Source organism: Ranitomeya variabilis, chromosome 2 (genome assembly GCF_051348905.1).
Source record: "Ranitomeya variabilis isolate aRanVar5 chromosome 2, aRanVar5.hap1, whole genome shotgun sequence".
Lineage (NCBI taxonomy): Eukaryota > Metazoa > Chordata > Amphibia > Anura > Dendrobatidae > Ranitomeya > Ranitomeya variabilis.
Window position 1 is genome coordinate 472,248,673 of NC_135233.1, and position 19,759 is coordinate 472,268,431.

The 19,759-nt window shown below is 47.8% G+C and overlaps 1 protein-coding gene across 1 annotated transcript in view; it reads right to left on the reverse strand.

Annotated features, from left to right (window-relative positions):
* SCYL1 (SCY1 like pseudokinase 1) overlaps positions 1 to 19,342 on the reverse strand; it is a 72,338-nt gene extending 52,996 nt beyond the window's left edge. The window contains exons 1-8 of the mRNA XM_077287756.1: positions 19,083 to 19,342; positions 11,495 to 11,635; positions 8,797 to 8,919; positions 8,494 to 8,711; positions 8,320 to 8,410; positions 7,356 to 7,511; positions 6,857 to 7,015; positions 6,241 to 6,348 (exon numbers count right to left, since the gene is read on the reverse strand). Coding sequence (XP_077143871.1) covers positions 6,241 to 6,348; positions 6,857 to 7,015; positions 7,356 to 7,511; positions 8,320 to 8,410; positions 8,494 to 8,711; positions 8,797 to 8,919; positions 11,495 to 11,635; positions 19,083 to 19,187 — 1,101 coding nt within the window. The 5' untranslated portion in view covers positions 19,188 to 19,342. The remainder of the gene's footprint in view (positions 1 to 6,240; positions 6,349 to 6,856; positions 7,016 to 7,355; positions 7,512 to 8,319; positions 8,411 to 8,493; positions 8,712 to 8,796; positions 8,920 to 11,494; positions 11,636 to 19,082) is intronic.
* Between the last annotated feature and the right edge of the window lie 417 nt (positions 19,343 to 19,759).

Here is a 19,759-nt window from a genome sequence, read left to right on the forward strand (position 1 = left end):
GGGCTTTATACCGGTATTGCATCTGGGGAGTGTGGTTGATGGGGGCGCATATCAGCATTTTTCGGGCACTCACTCTGTGTTTTAGCCATTTATTACTTATACTTGTTATGTATTTATCTATTACTATGTATAAAAATAAAGTTTGTTTCAATAAATCATTGCTCTGTATTTTCCTCCTTGTGCATAAAGCCAGATTGGTCTGAGTGCACCAGGCCGGAGATTACACTCGTCAACCTCATCGCCAACACCTTGGCCAGAATCTTGACATATATAGTGAGCAAGGAGATTGGCCGATATGACTCAGGTTGCCCCAAGTCTTTCCCCTCCTTAGGAATCACCGCTATTATTGCCTCTCTCATGGATGTAGGCAGACACTCCCTAGTCTTAGCCTCCTCTAGGACCGCCTTTAATCTGGGAATTAGCACCTCCCCCATATGTTTATAGATCTCAGCAGGAAACCCATCTATTCCAGGCGCCTTCCTATTAGCCATAGACTGTAATGCCCGACCCAGTTCCTCCTCCATGATAGAAGCCTCCAAGCCCTCTCTATCTGCATCACTCAACCTCGGGAGCTCCAGTCCCTCAAGGAACGCCACTGTGTCTCCCACAGTCCCATCCACCCTAGTGGAATATAGGTCCTCGTAATAATACGCAAAAACCTCCAAAATCTCTGGAGTCTCAGAGACACTCGTACCACTTCCGGAAACCAGAGAATGGACAAACGAAGTACTTCTCTGTGCAGAAGCCACCAGCGACAGCATGTGACCTACAGTTTCACCCTCCTGATAAGCCAGCTTCATGAATTCCCGCTTCCTTTCAGCTTTACCCAGCAAAATTTCTTCCAGATGACTTTGAGCTGCATTTCATCTCTTCCCAGCTTCCGGAGTACCCAGTGTCACCATCTCATCCTCCGCTGCCCTCAACCCATCAATTGCTGCCTTCTCTGCCTCTCTCGACTTCCGCTTACATCTACTAATGTCTCTAAACAACAGCCCTCAAGTACGCCTTCATGGCTTCGCATACAGTAAGAGCATCTACACTCCCATCATTCATCTCAAAAAATTCCACCAACTCCCGTTTTATCTTATCTAGATCTATTCTGTGCAGCCAGTTAGGGTGAATCTTCCACTCTCTCCTGTTCATGGCCCCTGTCCCCATCGGCCGAAACTCCACCTCAATTGGACTATGGTCCGAGAGGGCCCTAGGCAAATATCTCACATCCCCTACCATCGTGTCCAACAGACAGCTGCCCAGTGCCAAATCAATTCTGGATAGAGTACCATGAGCCGGTGAATAACATGAATACCCCCTTTCCCCAACATGCCTATCTCTCCATAGATCAGTCATACCCACTTCACGAATATAAGTCCCAAATGTAGTAATGTGTCCCACTGTCCTATTCTGGGAGTTTTTAATTTTATCCCAAAAGTCATCACATATATTAAGATCCCCAATAATTAGAAATGGTATCGGCCCCAGCGTTCCACCCTCTCCAGCACCTCTCTAATTTTCTTACTTGAGTATAATATACATTGCCGCTGTACACATCAACACTCCATTTATTTTGCATTGCACCACCACATACTGACCATCCACATCTTCCTGTACCATCACCTCTTCATACTGCACTCCCACAGGTACCAACACTGACACACCCCTAGAGTACGTAGAGAAGGTAGAATGGAATGCCCTCTGTATCCAGCGCCTGTTCAATACATCCACCTTTTCCCGCACTAAATGTGTCTCCAGCAGGCATATCATTGAGACCCTCTGTTGTCGAACATACTGCAGACTTGCCGCCCGCCGAGTTTTATCCGCTAGGCCTCTTACATTCCAACTCAATATTTTAATGCGGTCCCCCATCATACGGCTCATCATCCGTCATAGTATCCACTTTTCCAAGTATGAGCTGTTTAATCCCTCCCACCCCCCCTACCAACTCCCAACTTGCCCCCCTAACCCACCCAATACAACACATTCTTCCTCATCAAGAGTGGGGCTCCACCGCCCATTGCGAAAACTCTCCCTTACTTAACCCTCTCCATGCACCTCCCGATGCAATAACAATTCGAATTTCCCACAGTTTTTGTTTTTTCCAACATTCCAACTTAAATAAACATGTAGAGAAATTACCAAACCAATTTGCAGTACCCGGCATAACCCGCCTCCCCCATACTTATTAATCGTTACTATCCCCTCCGGTCAATCACTCAATATGGCACAGCCGAGCCCTCAACCGCTGCTCAACCCTTTAACCAATGTGCCATTAAACGCAAATCCCTCCTCCAGCAACAGAGAAACAACTCCCGTCCGGATCTCGCCGAGATGTCAATCGCCCTTTCCTTTAAGTTTTTTCGCATTAGTATCAATCCACTGGGTAGCGTCCTCTGGTTTCAGGAAAAAGTGGGTCTTATCAAAAGCCACCAGTCTCAACTTTGCGGGGAACAGCATAGAGTATTGCACTCCTAGTTCCCTCAGTCGTCTCTTAACCCCAGTGAATTTCATCCGTTGTTTCTGAACTGCAGCAGAATAATCTGGGTAGAGGGCAATCTTTTGACCTCCAGCCGTCAGATCCTCCATTTCTCTAGCCTTTCTGAGGATAATGTCTCTGACCCTGTAGTTCAGTATTTTGGCAAGCATGGTACGGGGATTCGCTCCTGGGGCAGGGGGCTGCGGCGGGACCCTATGAGCTCTTTCAACAGCAAATACTTTTGTCAGCACTGTGCCCCCAATTTTCTCCAGCAGCCAGCTTTCAACAAACTCTGTGGGGTTTCTCCCCTCAGTCTTTTCAGGCAGCCCCACTATACGTATATTATTCCTTCTGGATCTATTTTCCAGATCCTCATTCTTGGCAGCGAGCTCTGATATTGCTTGGGCAAACTTTTTCTCAGCTTTTTGCAGTTTAACTATGTGGTCTTCTGCCGTGCTCACCCTCTCCTCCACCGCTCCCATACGTCTGTCCATCTTTTGCAGGGCTGCATTAATCTGTGCTGTGTCCCCTTTTACCTCCTGCATCTGCAGGGCTAGGGAATTCAGGGATTGCTGGCACGAGATCAACACAACAACATCTCTGAGGGTTGGCTCCTCTTTCTGCATTAAGACTTCAGGCCCCCCTCCTGCCCCCGCCATGCTGCCTCTCTCCTTCCCCCTCTGTACCTCAGGCTTTGCAGTCAGGACTGTATCCTCCTCCTTATCAGCTCCAGCTCCGGTTCCTTGCTCTGCCTCCTCCACAGCTTCCACCCTGGCATACTGCTGAAGCTTCGCCGCCACCTCCATACGCCGTTGACATGCGGCGTTCTCCCTGTCAGCTTCTTCTCTGACCTCGGCACCATCTTGGCTGGCTCCTGCATCGCCAGCACCTGCATCCTTCTGCCTCCGTCTGGTCATTGCCTCTGATGCCGGATCCACCACTCAGCACCGCTTTGCTCCCCAGACCTTCAGCTAACCGGTTTGTGGCACAAAAGTCCGGTAATCAACGTTTGCACAGGATATTTGTCGCTTTAGCAGTGGGAGCACTCTTCCCTGTGTCCACTCACATGGCCAGCTAGGACACGCCCCCTGATGCAAGGACCATTCCCCTGCCGCGAGTCCCTCGCAGCTGAGGAAGTCGGCGGCCCAATTATCCACGCTGAGGATATGCACCGCGGATTTCACCGGGACCGTTGCCTCTGCCCAAAGGAGGATCTTGGATACCTCGGCCGAGAACTCCGAGTCCCCCCTGGTGGTTGACATATGCCACTGCACTGGCATTGTCCGTCTGGATTCAAATTGGCAAACCCCTGAGAATCCTTTCCCAGTGAAGAAGAGACAGAAAGATGGCCCAAAGCTCGAGGACATTGATCGGCAGAGATGACTCATGCGCCGACCAATGACCCTGAACAGTCAGGTGACGAAACAACGCACCCCAGCCAAGCAGGCTGGCGTCCGTCGTCACCACCTGCCTGTGAACTGGAAGGAAGGACCTGCCCTGGGAGATGAGAGGTGACGTCAGCCACCAGTTGAGGGACCGCTTGACCCGGGGAGAAAGCCGAATCGGACGATCCAGGGAGAAGACAAACCTGTCCCACTGTGATAGAATAGCCTGCTGAAGAGGTCTTGAGTGAAATTGGGAGAAAGGAATCGCTTCCAATGTTGCAACCATCCTCCCCAGAACCTTCATGGCCGATCGGAAGGAGGGAAGCCGAGGACCCTGGAGCAGGTGAACCTCCCGGCGAAGGGTGGATCTCTTGTCTTCGGGAAGGAAGACTCTGGTCTGAAGAGTGTCGAAGAGCATGCCTAGAAAAACGAGGCGCTGAAAAGGAATAAGACAGGATTTCTTCCTGTTGACAAGCCACCAAAAACAGGCTAGGGTGTCGAGGACGATGGACAGACTTTGGTGAGCCTGAGAAAAGGACGGAGCCTTGATGAGGATGTCATCGAGGTACGGAAAAAGTACCAGGCCCCTGACCCTCAAGATGGATATCAGCGCTGCCATGATCTTCGTGAAAAACCTGGGAACGGTTGCGAGACCGAACGGCAGGGCGACGAACTGAAAATGCTCCTGAAGTACTGCAAAACGCAGGAATCGGTGATGTCCCGGGAATATCGGGACATGGAGATAGGCGTCCTGGATGTCTATGGAGCACAGAAATTCCTGAGCCCTCCATGGAAGCAATTAATGAACGAAGGGATTCCATTCTGAAGTGTCTCAGACGAACCCTCTTGTTCAGCAACTTGAGATCCAGAATGGGACGAACTTTGCCGTCTTTCTTCGGTACCACAAACAGGTTCGAATAGAAACCTGTGAACCGTTCATTTTCTGGAACGGGAACAATCACCCCGGATTTGAGGAGGGAAGCGATGGCTGCAAAGAAACCCGGGACTAGAGCGGGGTCTCTTGGAGGGTGGGATTCGAAAAAACGATCCCGGGCCGAGAAACGAAATTCCTGGCGCCGAAAGGAAAACTAAAGCGGCGCAGGAGGAAGTGGGCGGGGGTTAACAGCAAGGTCAGTGGCGCCAGGATGGCGCCGGTGGGCGGAGCTTGCCCAAGATAAACCAGTCGGGCGGGAGAAAGCCCGCCCGAGGGAAAAAGGAAGTGGGCAGAGTCGCAGCTGGAAGTAGGCCCCGGGAGAAGCCGGGGCCTAAATTAGAAGCCGGCGACCGCCGGAGAGTGCCGCTGTACCGGAAAAGGTGCAGCCACCGGGGGAAACGGCGCGGCGGCCTGCAAGGCCACGGCGCCAGATTAGAGAAAGGTGCGGCCGCAGTAAAAGCAGCGTGGCTACCTGTAGGGCCACCGCGCCGCTCAGAGCAAGGTGCGGCCGCAAGAAAGGCAGTGCGGCTGCCTGTAACAGTGCGGCCGCCTGTAACAATGAAGCCGCCAGAGAGGAAGCAGTGTGGACGCCCACAAGGGCCGGAGCGCGAACGGAGCGATGACTCTCGCCCTGCATTTCCCCGCCCGCTGAAAACGACAATAAGGGAATCCCCAGGGACCCCCCTATGACCACCCCGACTTGAGGAGGGACCCAGAGATACCTGAGGGAAGGGGAAAGTTGGATACTCACCTAAACATCCCACGCCGCCCGTTACTAACCTCAGACCGAGGAAGGTATCAGACGCTGGTAATGAACATCCTCGTCTCCGCAACCGACAAGCTCTGGTGGGCGAGTGGGTGGGGGACGGAGCTAGGACTGGTCTTCTGAGCACGCTTCTGTGCTAGGGGTCTTGGTCCTGCTGTCAGATCTATGAGGATACGGGGTGGCAGAACACGCCGTACTCATAGTCCGTATTGTGGGATTACAGTTGTGACTGTTCACACTGTATCCCTCCAGAAAAACCTGAAAGAAAACGACGCACATTGAGGTATATATGGGTCTAATGAAAGACCCGTGTCCACCTCCTACTGACACTAAGCTAAACTGAAGTGCATAATGCCAGTCGTTGGGGTGTACACTGCAGAGGAGGAGCTAACTTTTTGTGCATAGTGTCAGCCTCCTAGTAGCAGCAGCATACACCCCATGGTTCCGGTGTCCCCCAATGAGGCGATAGAGAAAATGCAATCATCAAAGTGGGCGTCTTAGAGGGATACTGGGGAATGCAATCTGCAGACTGACATTTTCTTTCAACCGTTTGCACCCCTGGTGTTTTTTTCTTACACTTCCCCTCACGCCGAATCTATCGTCACCTCCTGTATGATGTGACATAATCAGATCTAAAGAAGGCAAAAAAAAAAAAGAAACTATCCCTACATGTCAGGTAGCGCACCTGCTGCAGGAGTCGTATCCTCATGGCTCGGTCAGTGGAAGAAAACATCTTTACAATGATGGGGATGATCTTCTGCTGATATTCATCAGCGTTCAGGAATTTTCCAATCTAAAACACAAATCAAGACAATAGATGTTACTGTAAAGTGCAAAACCAGAGATTTGGACATAGTCACTTCCTTCTTATTTTGTGACTTGTCGCAGCATCCTAGTGATCAAAATGTGACCCCATTCCCTTATATTGCGCTGCAATGTAGCAACGAAATATCGCGTTTCTACCTAAAATGCCTGTTTTTATTCTTTGCTTTAGACTAGGTTTTGAGGTAGGGAATTCAGTTTTTTGGATGCAAAATTGGCAGGCATAATTCACGTCCGATGGACAACACTGACCATAATGGGGTCTCTTGGGTTTCCATTACGTTATCCATCATTTTATTGAGAAAAACAACAAGATGCACGTTAGCTTCCAATAAAAAAAATGACAAAATCTGCCATAAAACGTTAGACGTAGATGTGACCGGAGCCCGACGTCCATAACAACAGCCGAAGTGTGAATTTATGTGAAAATGTAACAGTTTGTGCATTAATACCAACATATTGAGTCTTTAATTGCTCACTTTAAATAAGGGTGTGAGGATTACAGCACCCGCACTGCCAAATTCAAAGGCCGTCAGTAGCTGGGGAAGGATTTTATGGCGACAGAAATCTTCAGGAAACGAATCCAGGTGTTCACTGAGCTGCTCAAAAAACGACTGTCGCTCAGCAGGATCTTTAATCTGCACAGAAAACACACAGTAATAAAAAGTCTATTAGAATGGAAAATATATGTGATTTATAACAATAGTAATTAATCAAAAATACTAAAGATTATTATAATACAGGAAATTATTCCATTTATGTTTTATAGACCGGGCATTTGATTGGTCAGGGCTGGAGTGACATCATCTGTGCAATGTGGCGGAAAGATGATGTCACGCCAGCCCTGGCTAATCAAAAGCCGCACTGGGGACACCGGCAGAGATTCGGGGAGCCTTCTGTATGGACACGAATCCGGCAAATGGATCTGCTCATCTCTACAGTTTTTACACATGGGTCCTCATTTGTAAGGGAACTGACCTGTATCTCTTCAAGGAATAAATTGGTCTCCACAAAGATGTTGCTGAGGAATCCCCCAGGAGCGCGGCAGTTCTGCAGGAATCGCGCAGGATTGGGACGGATTTTAGGATTTGCCCCAACGAGTTCGCAGTAGTGAAGCACCAGTGACTTGGGGATCTGTAGTACACAATGGCAGGCATTACCGAAGAATGGCACAGAGCTAAAAAATCAAAGTTATAGAGGAAAACAGCAATAATGTGCATGTGTTGCTGCTGTAGAACAGCTGAGAAAAATGCAGCCGCAGGGACTCGAACATAGTACTAGAGCACGCCGAAGTCACTCTGTTAGCACACGAGCATGCTCAGATAACAGCTTATCCCAGCACGCTCTGTTATCACTAATCTTTAACCCCTTCACGACAGTTTTAGCATTTCGTGAACCTAGCAAAAAAGCCAAACAAAAAACAAGTGTGGGATTGCACTTTTTTTGCAATTTCACCACACTTGGAATTTTTTTCCCGTTTTCTAGTACTAGACATGGCAAAACCAATGCTGTCGTTCAAATGTACAACTCGTCCTGCAAAAAATAAGCCCTCACATGACCATATTGACGGAAAAATAAAAAAGTTATGGCTCTGGGAAGGAGGGGAGCGAAAAAAGAAAATGTAAAAACGAAAAAGGGCCGCGGTGTGAAGGGGTTAACTCTCAATTCACGGGTAACAACTGCTTTCACTGAGTATAGATATTCACAATACTGAGCTAGGAAATACAGTTAGTACTCATAAGATTCTATGGATGGAGGAGGAGGTAGAAGCAAACTGGCATTCTGCTGCAAGTTCTCTGGAAATGTCAGTTACACTTTACGAGAATGTTGTCACAGATGACACAAATATTAGTGAAAATGTATTTTATTGGGATCGGCAAAGATTTGCTGAAACGTATGAACAGACGAACACATTTAATGAAACAATTACCGCACAGCCTACCTTTCCAAGTGAGCGGAGAGCCGTGGGGCGTGGGAGTGAGCCATTGCACACTTCCCAGATTAGGCAGCCAAGACACCACATGTCTGCGGACCTGTTACATGGAGAATATAATCGCATTATATCGTGTCGATCACACAAACAATATATGGATGAACAGGCTTTAGTCTCACATACCACTTCTCCCCAGAAGTCTTTGAACGATCTGATTTTTCCGGGGGATTATACTTTTCCAGTTCAGGACCCTTTTTGGGGGCACTTTCCTCGCTACCAGCTGCATACATATAGTCCAGACCCCCAAGTTTCCACTCTCCCGCCCGGTCCACAAACACAGCTGACATATAGACGTTGTTGTGAATGAGGTTGCAATCATTCGTCAGAAAACTGAGCGCTTTCTAAATGCCAACAGAGGACATCATAGCATGGATTTGGACATAGGATGTATCGAGACATACACACAATATACAAATATACACTTACCACGACCTGATGAAGACCCCAAGAAATTTGTAGCTCGCTGATTCCTCCTGTGTCAGCCCTGGATTTTATGTACGCCCCCAGAGAGGTAACAGGTTCCGTTACGATGTACAAGCATTTGTCTGTCTGTAACAAAATGCAGAGGACCGTGGTATCAGAAAGATGAAGTACAGAACTGCAGCAATTCTGATTTCTATAAATGCCATGCACAAAGTAGCAACCCAATGTTTTATTGTTCCAATGTACCATAAATGAATAAAATCTACTTTGCAAATACTATAAAAAAATTCCTACAATTTTATTTCTATGGCTCCAATGCAGATCTACGCAGCTCCATAATATTAATCTAAGAACAAGCTCTTTGTACGATCATCCTGCCATTGTACCCCCATCTTCATCCTGCGGTTGTACCCCCATCTTCATCCTGCGGTTGCACCCCCCCCTCTTCGTCCTGCCGTCGTACCCCCCCCCCCCTTCGTCTTGCCACTGTACCCCCCCCTTGGTCCTGCGGTCGTACCCCACCTCTTGATATACTGCGGTCATACCCCCCTTCTTCGTCTTGCGGTCATAACTCCACTCTTCATCCTGCGGTCGTTACCCCCTCTTCATCCTGCAGTCGTAACCCCCCCTCTTCATCCTGCGGTCGTTACCCCCCTCTTCATCCTGCGTTCGTAACCCCCCCTCTTCATCCTGCGGTCGTAACCCCCCCTTCATCCTGCCGTTGTTACCCCCTCTTGGTACTGCGGTCGTACCCCCCCTCTTGGTACTGCGGTCGTACCCCCCTTCTTCATCCTGCGGTCGTACCTCCACTCTTTATTCTGCGGTTGTTACCCCCCTTCTTCATCCTGCGGTCGTACCTCCAGTATTTATTCTGCGGTTGTTACCCCCCTTCATCCTGCGGTCATAACCCCGCCCCCCTTCTTCATCCGGCGGTCGTTACCCCCTCTTGGTACTGCGGCCGTACCCCCCTTCTTCATCCTGCGGTCATACCTCCGCTCTTTATTCTGCGGTTTTTACCCCCCTTCTTCATCCTGCGGTCGTACCTCCAGTATTTATTCTGCGGTTGTTACCCCCCTTCTTCATCCTGCGGTCGTACCTCCAGTATTTATTCTGCGGTTGTTACCCCCCTTCTTCATCCTGCGGTCGTACCTCCAGTATTTTTTCTGCGGTTTTTACCCCCCTTCTTCATCCTGCGGTCGTACCTCCAGTATTTATTCTGCGGTTGTTACCCCCCTTCTTCATCCTGCGGTCGTACCTCCAGTATTTATTCTGCGGTTGTTACCCCCCTTCTTCATCCTGCGGTCGTACCTCCAGTATTTTTTCTGCGGTTGTTACCCCCCTTCTTCATCCTGCGGTCGTACCTCCAGTATTTATTCTGCGGTTGTTACCCCCCCTTCATCCTGCGGTCGTTACCCCCTTTATCTGTCCACTGCTTCTTGGTTGGTGGTCAACCATCAATAGGTGACAGTTGAAAGGGAACACGACTATGGGATAGATTACACAGGATATCACGAAGACTGCACAGGAGCTGTAAACCCAAACCTGTGTAATAATTTTAGTGAACCCAACTATAAAATTATTATTTCAGCTTACACACAATAAAAACAAATGTAATATAAAAAGTGTACATAGCCTTTAAAGGAGACGCTGTCAGCAGCTCAAGAGTGGCCAGCTTTTTGCTCTTATTTTGTTCTTCTGTTTTTTTTTTTGTTTGTTTTTTTTTTAACCACCACTCAGTTCTAGAATTAAGGGCCTTTCTATTAGGACAGATTTTTATGGTTTCCACAAGTGGGAGTTGCGCAGATCCTTCCAGATAATGTGAAACAAGCCCCCTCGCTAAAGACCAGAAAAACAGAGCACTAAAAAACAATGTCAATATCTTTGGAACCGTACGGCAGAATTAAAAACAAAGAACACAAAAAACAAACAGACAATACGGAAACTCAGGTGAGCAGTGTGAATAAATAAGGGAACAAACTGTCCACCTTTGATCTGGGGAAAGGTCGTCTTTAAGCTTATGACCCCGAGTTGCTCACAATTTGGGGTACAATCACAAAAATTATCACAATTTGGAGATGACTTCAATGTTATCAGGTACAAAATATGGGGGAAAAGTTCTAAAATGTCGCTTTGGAGCCACTGTAACCAACCAAGACAAATAAAAGAAACGTCAGCAGGCAAATAAAATGCTGGACATGAAGGACTGATGAAGAAAGAACCAAATAAATAGGGAGAATAGATAGATAAATAAATAGATAGATGTAAAGGGTTGTTTTCAAGTGTGAAAGCTAGCCCCAAACTTTAGCATAAATGCAAACTTTCTAATAGCTAGCATTCTTACCGCAATGACCCCCCAACAATGCCAAGAAGAGGGGCTCTGAAGAATTCCAGCCGAATGGAGCAATGGTCGATCATGCGCACTACAACCTCTGATTCTTAATAGGAGCACTGGAGATTGCTGAGCGCTCCGATCGGCTGATCTTAGGCACTTGTCAGTAGATTTGAACTGCTTATGATTGACCTCCATTTAGTCGGGTTTTTCAGAACCCGTTTTCGGGATTGCTAGGGGGCCATGACCATCAGACACTCAGCGACTGCAGAGTAAGCCTCTATCCTATGGGTAGGAGGTAACTTTCAAACTTGAGAAGACCCCTTCAAACAAACAAACAAAATTAAAAAATCAGCTCACAACAGCCATTACCTCTAAGCCATCCACATACGCTAAGATATTTGGGTGTCTCAAAGTCTTTATTCTTTTCAAGGCCGATTTTGCCGCTTGTGTCTGTTCTTCTGCTCCAGGACGAATTTCATAAGCAAACACTGATACTGGGTCACCACCGGCCTGATCAATGAAGATCAAAAATAAGAAATGATGTACGGGTCAATGTTCTGTTCAAATGTTTCATAAATAACAACATTACATATCACAAATTTATATTTACCAACACTGGAAATGGACAAGTAAATCTGATCTATGAGACACTACACAAAACTCCGGCATGCCAGGGCTACAAGCCTGTAAGAAGTGACGTCACCACAGCCTCAACGCACGTTTCACCAAAAGCTTCTTCAGAAGGCGTACACGCACACACCTCCTAAAGAAGCTTTTGACAAAACATGAGTTTGGGCGGCAGGGACACTCCAAACAGCTACATCCACTTGTAAGCACTTTTTGTTGCTTTTTGGCCACCTACAGTTGTGGCCAAAAGTATTGACACCCCTGCAATTCTGTCAGATAATACTCAGTTTCTTCCTGAAAATGATTGCAAACACAAATTCTTTGGTATTATCTTCATTTAATTTGTCTTAAATGAAAAAACACAAAAGAGAATGAAGCAAAAAGCAAAACATTGATCATTTCACACAAAACTCCAAAAATGGGCCAGACAAAAGTATTGGCACCCTCAGCCTAATACTTGGTTGCACAACCTTTAGCCATAATAACTGCGACCAACCGCTACCAATAACCATCAATGAGTTTCTTACAATGCTCTGCTGGAATTTTAGACCATTCTTCTTTGGCAAACTGCTCCAGGATATTTGAAGGGTGCCTTCTCCAAACTGCAATTTTTAGATCTCTCCACAGGTGTTCTATGGGATTCAGGTCTGGACTCATTGCTGGCCACCTTACATGTCTCCATTGCTTTCTTTCAAACCATTTTCTAGTGCTTGTTGAAGTGTGTTTTGGGTCATTGTCCTGCTGGAAGACCAATGACCTCTTAGCTTTCTCACACTGGGCCCTACATTATGCTGCGAAAATTGTTGGTAGTCTTCAGACTTCATAATGCCATGCACACGGTCAAGCAGCCCAGTGCCAGAGGCAGCATAGCAACCCCAAAACATTAGGGAACCTCCGCCATGTTTGACTGTAGGGACCGTGTTCTTTTCTTTGAATGCCTCTTTTTTTCTCCTGTAAACTCTTTGTTGATGCCTTTGCCCAAAAAGCTCTACTTTTGTCTCATCTGACCAGAGAACATTCTTCCAAAACGTTTTAGACTTTTTCAGGTAAGTTTTGGCAAACTCCAGCCTGGCTTTTTTATGTCTCGGGGCAAGAAGTGGGGTCTTCCTGGGTCTCCTACCATACAGTCCCTTTTCATTCAGACGCTGACGGATAGTACGGGTTGACACTGTTGTACCCTCGGACTGCAGGGCAGCTTGAACTTGTTTGGATGTTAGTCGAGGTTCTTTATCCAACATCCGCACAATCTTGCATTGAAATCTCTTGTCAATTTTTATTTTCCGTCCACATCTAGGGAGGTTAGCCACAGTGCCATGGGCTTTAAACTTCTTGATGACACTGTACACGGTAGACACAGGAACATTCAGGTCTTTGGAGGTGGACTTGTAGCCTTGAGATTGCTCATGCTTCCTCACAATTTGGTTTATCAAGTCCTCAGACAGTTCTTTGGTCTTCTTTCTTTTCTCCATGCTCAATGTGGTACACACAAGGACACAGGACAGAGGTTGAGCCAACTTTAATCCATGTCAACTGGCTGCGAGTGTGATTTAGTTATTGCCAACACCTGTTAGGTGCCACAGGTAAGTTACAGCTGCTGTTAATTACACAAATTAGAGAAGCATCACATGATTTTTCGAACAGTGACAATACTTTTGTCCACCCCCTTTTTTATGTTTGGTGTGGAATTATATCCAATTTGGCTTTAGGACAATTCTTTTTGTGTTTTTTCATTTAAGACAAATTAAATGAAGATAATAATACCAAAGAATTTGTGTTTGCAATCATTTTAAGGAAGAAACTGAGTATTATCTGACAGAATTGCAGGGGTGTCAATACTTTTGGCCACAACAGTATGTCCAGACTATTAGGATAGTTAATCCATTGCGAACTAAAATTATAGATGTAATGTGCTCTGGATTTTGTCTCCAGTATGTTTTTGACATTCTTAATAGCTGGAGGAATAATTTACAGGCTTGGGCGTCATTTTATTTGTTCCTTACATGTAAAATCTGTTGAAAAAGTTTCAACTAACAAAATTCGTCAGATTTACTAATTCTATCTTAGATACAAATGGTGCAAACTAAGAACAGACAGAACGAACAAAAAATGCAACATTTATCATAGTGGTCCTTGCTGGATGATAAATTTGGAGTCTTGCTGTTGTCTAACTTTACCTTGCTCCAAGTTCTTGCATTTAAAGTTTTGATGCAACATGGTGGCACGCTGTCAAATTTGAAAGCCGTCAAACTACAGAGACCGACTTCATTATTGCAGTTATGCAATCATCAAATAGTTTTCATAGTCACATCGTCCTCGGACAGTGTTTCAAAGTGCTTTTTCTGCAATCCCGCAGCACTTTTAGCGAAAGATACATCGTTCAGGCATGTTAGATATTTTTGTACGACTATCACGCACGGCATAATGTCTATGTGCCGACTGCTTCATTAGCTCCACCCCAATAATTATAGAACGTTTTTGTTAGCTACTCACCAGAAATGTACAGCTTCATCTAAAAGGTATTTGTACAATGTAATTGGATATGTGTACAGTGCCGTCCCGCAAATGAAGATTCGTACGAACAATGAGTGATCTTTCATCGTTCAATTGTCATTTTAAGTGTATGACCAGTATCTACTATATAATTGTTTAAGGGTCACATCCGTCTTTCTGTCTTTCTTTCTGTCACGGATATTCATTGGTTGCGGCCTCTGTCTGTCATGGAAATCCAAGTCGCTGATTGGTCGCGGCAAAACGGCCACGACCAATCAGTGACGGGCACAGTCCAGCGGCAAAATGGCCGCTCCTTCCTCCCCGCAGTCAGTGTCCGCTCCATAATCCCCTCCAGTCAGCGCTCACACAGGGTTAATGGCAGCGGTAACGGACTGCGTTATGCCTGCGTTATGCTGCGGTGTAATGCACTCCGTTACCACTGCTATTAACCCTGTGTGACAAACTTTTAACTATTGATGCTGCCTATGTGGCATCAATAGTTAAAAGATCTAATGTTAAAAATAATAATAATAATAAAAAAAAAATCGTTATATACTCACCGTCCGTCGGCCCCCGGATCAGGAACGGGCCTTCCCCGCTCCTCGCGACGCTCCGGTGACCGCTCCATGCATTGCCGTCTCGCGAGATGATGACGTAGCGGTCTCGCGAGACCGCTACGTCATCATCTCGCGAGACCGCAATGCACTCTTGGGACCGGAGCGCGCGAGGAGCGTCGGTAATCGCTTCGCCTGGATCCAGGGCCAACGGAAGGTGAGTATATAACTATTTTTTATTTTAATTCTTTTTTTTTTAAACAGGGATATGATGCCCACATTGCTATACACTGCGTGGCCTGTGCTATACACTGCGTGGGCCGTGCTATACACTGCGTGGGCCGTGCTATACACTGCGTGGGCCGTGCTATACACTGCGTGGGCCGTGCTATACACTGCGTGGGCCGTGCTATACACTGCGTGGGCCGTGCTATACACTGCGTGGGCCGTGCTATACACTGCGTGGGCCGTGCTATACACTGCGTGGGCCGTGCTATACACTGCGTGGGCCGTGCTATACACTGCGTGGGCCGTGCTATACACTGCGTGGGCCGTGCTATACACTGCGTGGGCCGTGCTATACACTGCGTGGGCCGTGCTATACACTGCGTGGGCCGTGCTATACACTGCGTGGGCCGTGCTATACACTGCGTGGGCCGTGCTATACACTGCGTGGGCCGTGCTATACACTGCGTGGGCCGTGCTATACACTGCGTGGGCCGTGCTATACACTGCGTGGGCCGTGCTATACACTGCGTGGGCCGTGCTATACACTACGTGGGCCGTGCTATACACTGCGTGGGCCGTGCTATACACTACGTGGGCCGTGCTATACACTACGTGGGCCGTGCTATACACTACGTGGGCCGTGCTATACACTACGTGGGCCGTGCTATACACTACGTGGGCCGTGCTATACACTACGTGGGCCGTGCTATACACTACGTGGGCCGTGCTATACACTACGTGGGCTGTTATACACTACGTGGGCTGTGTTATACACTACGTGGGCTGTGTTATACACTACGTGCATGGGCTGTTACATACTACGTGGCTGTGTTATATGCTATGTGGGCTGTTATACACTCCGTGGGCTGTGCTATATACTACGTGGCTGTGCTATATACTCCGTGGGCTGTGCTATATACTCCGTGGGCTGTGCTATATACTCCGTGGGCTGTGCTATATACTCCGTGGGCTGTGCTATATACTCCGTGGGCTGTGCTATATACTCCGTGGGCTGTGCTATATACTCCGTGGGCTGTGCTATATACTCCGTGGGCTGTGCTATATACTCCGTGGCCGGACGCGAACAATCAGCGACAGGCGCAGTCCGGCTGCGAATTGGCGCGGGATTTGAACCACGCTTCGCTAATTGGTCACGGCCGTCCGAATCCTGTGTATTTAATGTATTATTCAAAAATCTTCATAAATAAACTACATACATACTCTAGAATACCCGATGCGTTAGAATCGGGCTACCATCTAGTTAGTTTATAAGGAAGAAGAATGTGAAGTGACGGTCCCTGAGGCAGAGATGCGGGGGACCTTGGGCAGAGACACGGGGGACCTTGGGCAGAGACGCGGGGGAACCTGGGGAAGAGATTGAATGAGTTTCTACAACTGACACATTATTACTGATAACAATCAACACTTGGATGATAAACAATGTTGCATTTTTGTCCCCTTCCTCTATATTAATTTCTGTACCAATTACTATATGTTAAAAGTTTTAACAAAAGCATTGTTATTAAGTAAAAAAAAAAAAGGAACGTGTCATGCCTTACAGAAGGTGGGCAAACCGGGGCACTCATACACCCCCTCCCTAGTGTTTTGGAACTAAGTATAGAGGAGTCCCACCGATGGTGGTTGCAAGTGACCACATTTTTGCTTGTTACGGTATATCTACAAAGGAAAATAAGGGCACAATCACATCAGACATACATTTTGTTGCTTTTAACACTAAATTTACGTCCTAAGTGGATGCACAATTGCTATTTGGTTTACACTCAGATTAACTTCATTCAATGGGGTTACTTTGCGTATGACTAACCGTCTGGATTTTTCCGCCTACTCCATTTGGATCCTACATCACTTATTTATTCTAAATCCGCAAGAGAAAACAATCCTGCCATATAAACTGCACTGTTATGTAACCTGAGAGCAGCATGTTGTAGAGGCAGAGACCCTGATTCCAGTAATGTATCACTTACCAGGCTGCTTGCTTCAGCTTAAATAAAATCAGTGTTTTATCGGCAGGAGATTATCACTATAGGACTATGCATCTCGTGCCCCCTGCTCTGTATAAAGCCAGCATTGATTAGCAGCTTTCTACCTATGCACAGTGTACTCAGAAAGCTGCCAATTGTGGTGTGGGCGGGTTATACAGGGCTCAGCATTTAAAGCTCTGCAAGATCTGCAGCAGAGAAAACTGATTATATCACAACTGCTGCACCCAGTAAACTAAGGGATACATTGCTGGAATCAGGATCTCGGCCCCTACATTATCTACCTGAAATAACAAGCACTTTTCACCCATTGTGTCCCCCCATTTCCTTGTAGATTGTAAGCTCGCGAGCAGGGACCTCACTCCTAATGTCACTGTTTAAATTGTCTTAACTTGTATTGAATTTGTCTGTATAAGTCCCCGCTTAATTGTAAAGTGCTGCGGAATATGTTGGCGCTATATAAATAAAGATTATTATTATTATTTATATAATTGCCTTGTAATGTTTTCATTTCCTATTCTGTCCAGATTTCACTGTATCCCAGAATTCAAAGCGGCTGAAGTTCACCGACCGCCATATTGGGACACCGAAGTGATGGGTGTGTCAATATGGAAACTGCTGCTGGTACCAACCTATTGCGCGGTACCACCAGTGGAACACCGTCGCAACACACACACTCACGCGGCCTCTTGTGCGGTACCACCAGCGGAACACAGTCGCGAACACGCCGCCGGGGTCAGCAGAATGATTCACTGACAGCCGCCATCTTTGTACAGGAGGAGCGCATGTGCAGTTTTAATGTGACTGCCGCCATCTGCCTGCACAAAGATGGCGGCTGTCTGATTTACTGCACCTGCACGAATTCGGCGCAGTGAATCATTCGGCTGATCCCGGCAGCAGATGGGCGACATGTCTACAGGCAGAGGAAGCCGGTCACATTAAAGGGGTTTCCCGGAACAAAAGTTCATTTTAAAAATTGTCTGTGTCTGACCGTGTACGGAGCATACCACATCTCCTGGGCAGGGGAAGAAGCAAAAGATAATACTGACATTACAGTAGGGGATCACAGTGGATTCATTTTGTGAGGTAAAATATTTCACTGTCTGTTTTTAAACAATATTTTACCTCACAAAATGTATACTCTGCGATCTCCTGCTGTAATGTCAGTATTGTCTTTTGCTTCCTCCCCTGCCGCGGAGCTGTGGTATGTTCTGTACACGGTCAGCACATGGGGTAGACAGGTCAAAGAAGAGAGCACAGACGGGAGAAGTCAGCACATGGGGAAAGAGAGTGGATAGGTGGGTGAGCACATGGGGGGGGGGAAAGATTCTCAACGCTGCAAAGCCTGCCCCCATCGCGACATTACCGCCCTCCCGATGCGATAGCATCAGGCCTTTATCTAGTTAAATAACAAGTGGATTTTTCACGGCTACCACTAGATGCGTACGACAGGGAGCGCAGCTTACAGCAATCATCTGGTGACCAACAGTTTGTCAGCCATCACGGGAAAGTGAACACCAAACGCTATAAAATTCCTAACAGCCCCCTTCCCGGGTCCAGGACTGGGTCCCTGACGCTGCTCGTCTGTGTTTCGGCTGCTGCCAATCGCTGAGCTAAGCGGCTCGTGCTGTCTACCTCGGTTGAGCTCAGTGATTGGCTGCAGCGGTGAAGCGTGCTGTCAATGTGACAGCAACACACAGAGGCAGGAGCAAGCACTGGACCCTGGGGGGGCACCTGCCTGCTATTTCTAGGGTGTTTGGGGGCCACTTTCCTTATAGTGGAAAACCCCTTAAAGGTAACGGTTCCCTTTACAGCAGCAGAGATGTGATACTCTCCTCCAAGCTGTAGGGGCCACTCATTTCCCTGCAGAGTACAGGAGCTAGTGCCCAGCCAGGACATTGCAGCCACCACTGTATAGACACAATACACACAGATGCGGTACCAGCAGAGGACGGCTCCTGCGGTTATCATCCGTACACACCACGTTACTACGTAGTAATGCTCCTAGTTACACTGCCGTAAGGGGCAGCCCCGGGGGAGGACATGCCGTGTACGCACCTTCTTCTTGCCCTTCTGTATCCCCCATCCTCCCGGTAATTCCTCTCTCTCCCCGGTGATATCATACGGGAAATCACGGGCCGGGTCCCGGGACCAGAACCACATCTTCTCACCGGGGGAGACACGTCACCGTGACGTGGACAGAGCAACGAGGGGAGTGGCTAGACTGGAGCTGCTGTGTGGTCGGGATGACGTCACCGGAAGGGGCGGTGCCTCCTCGGTCTTGTGCGGCTTGATACCAGGAAGCAGTGTTCTGTTCTGAGGCTGCTGGAGATCAGATCCCGAGAATACTGAGGTTCTGCAGTGCACCATGGGGCTGTGTGCAGTGGGAGTGAGGACACAGGACTGAGTGACTGAGGTTCTGCAGTGCACCATGGGGCTGTGTGCAGTGGGAGTGAGGACACAGGGCTGAGTGACTGAGGTTCTGCAGTGCACCATGGGGCTGTGTGCAGTGGGAGTGAGGACACAGGGCTGAGTGACTGAGGTTCTGCAGTGCACCATGGGGCTGTGTGCAGTGGGAGTGAGGACACAGGGCTGAGTGACTGAGGTTCTGCAGTGCACCATGGGGCTGTGTGCAGTGGGAGTGAGGACACAGGACTGAGTGACTGAGGTTCTGCAGTGCACCATGGGGCTGTGTGCAGTGGGAGTGAGGACACAGGGCTGAGTGACTGAGGTTC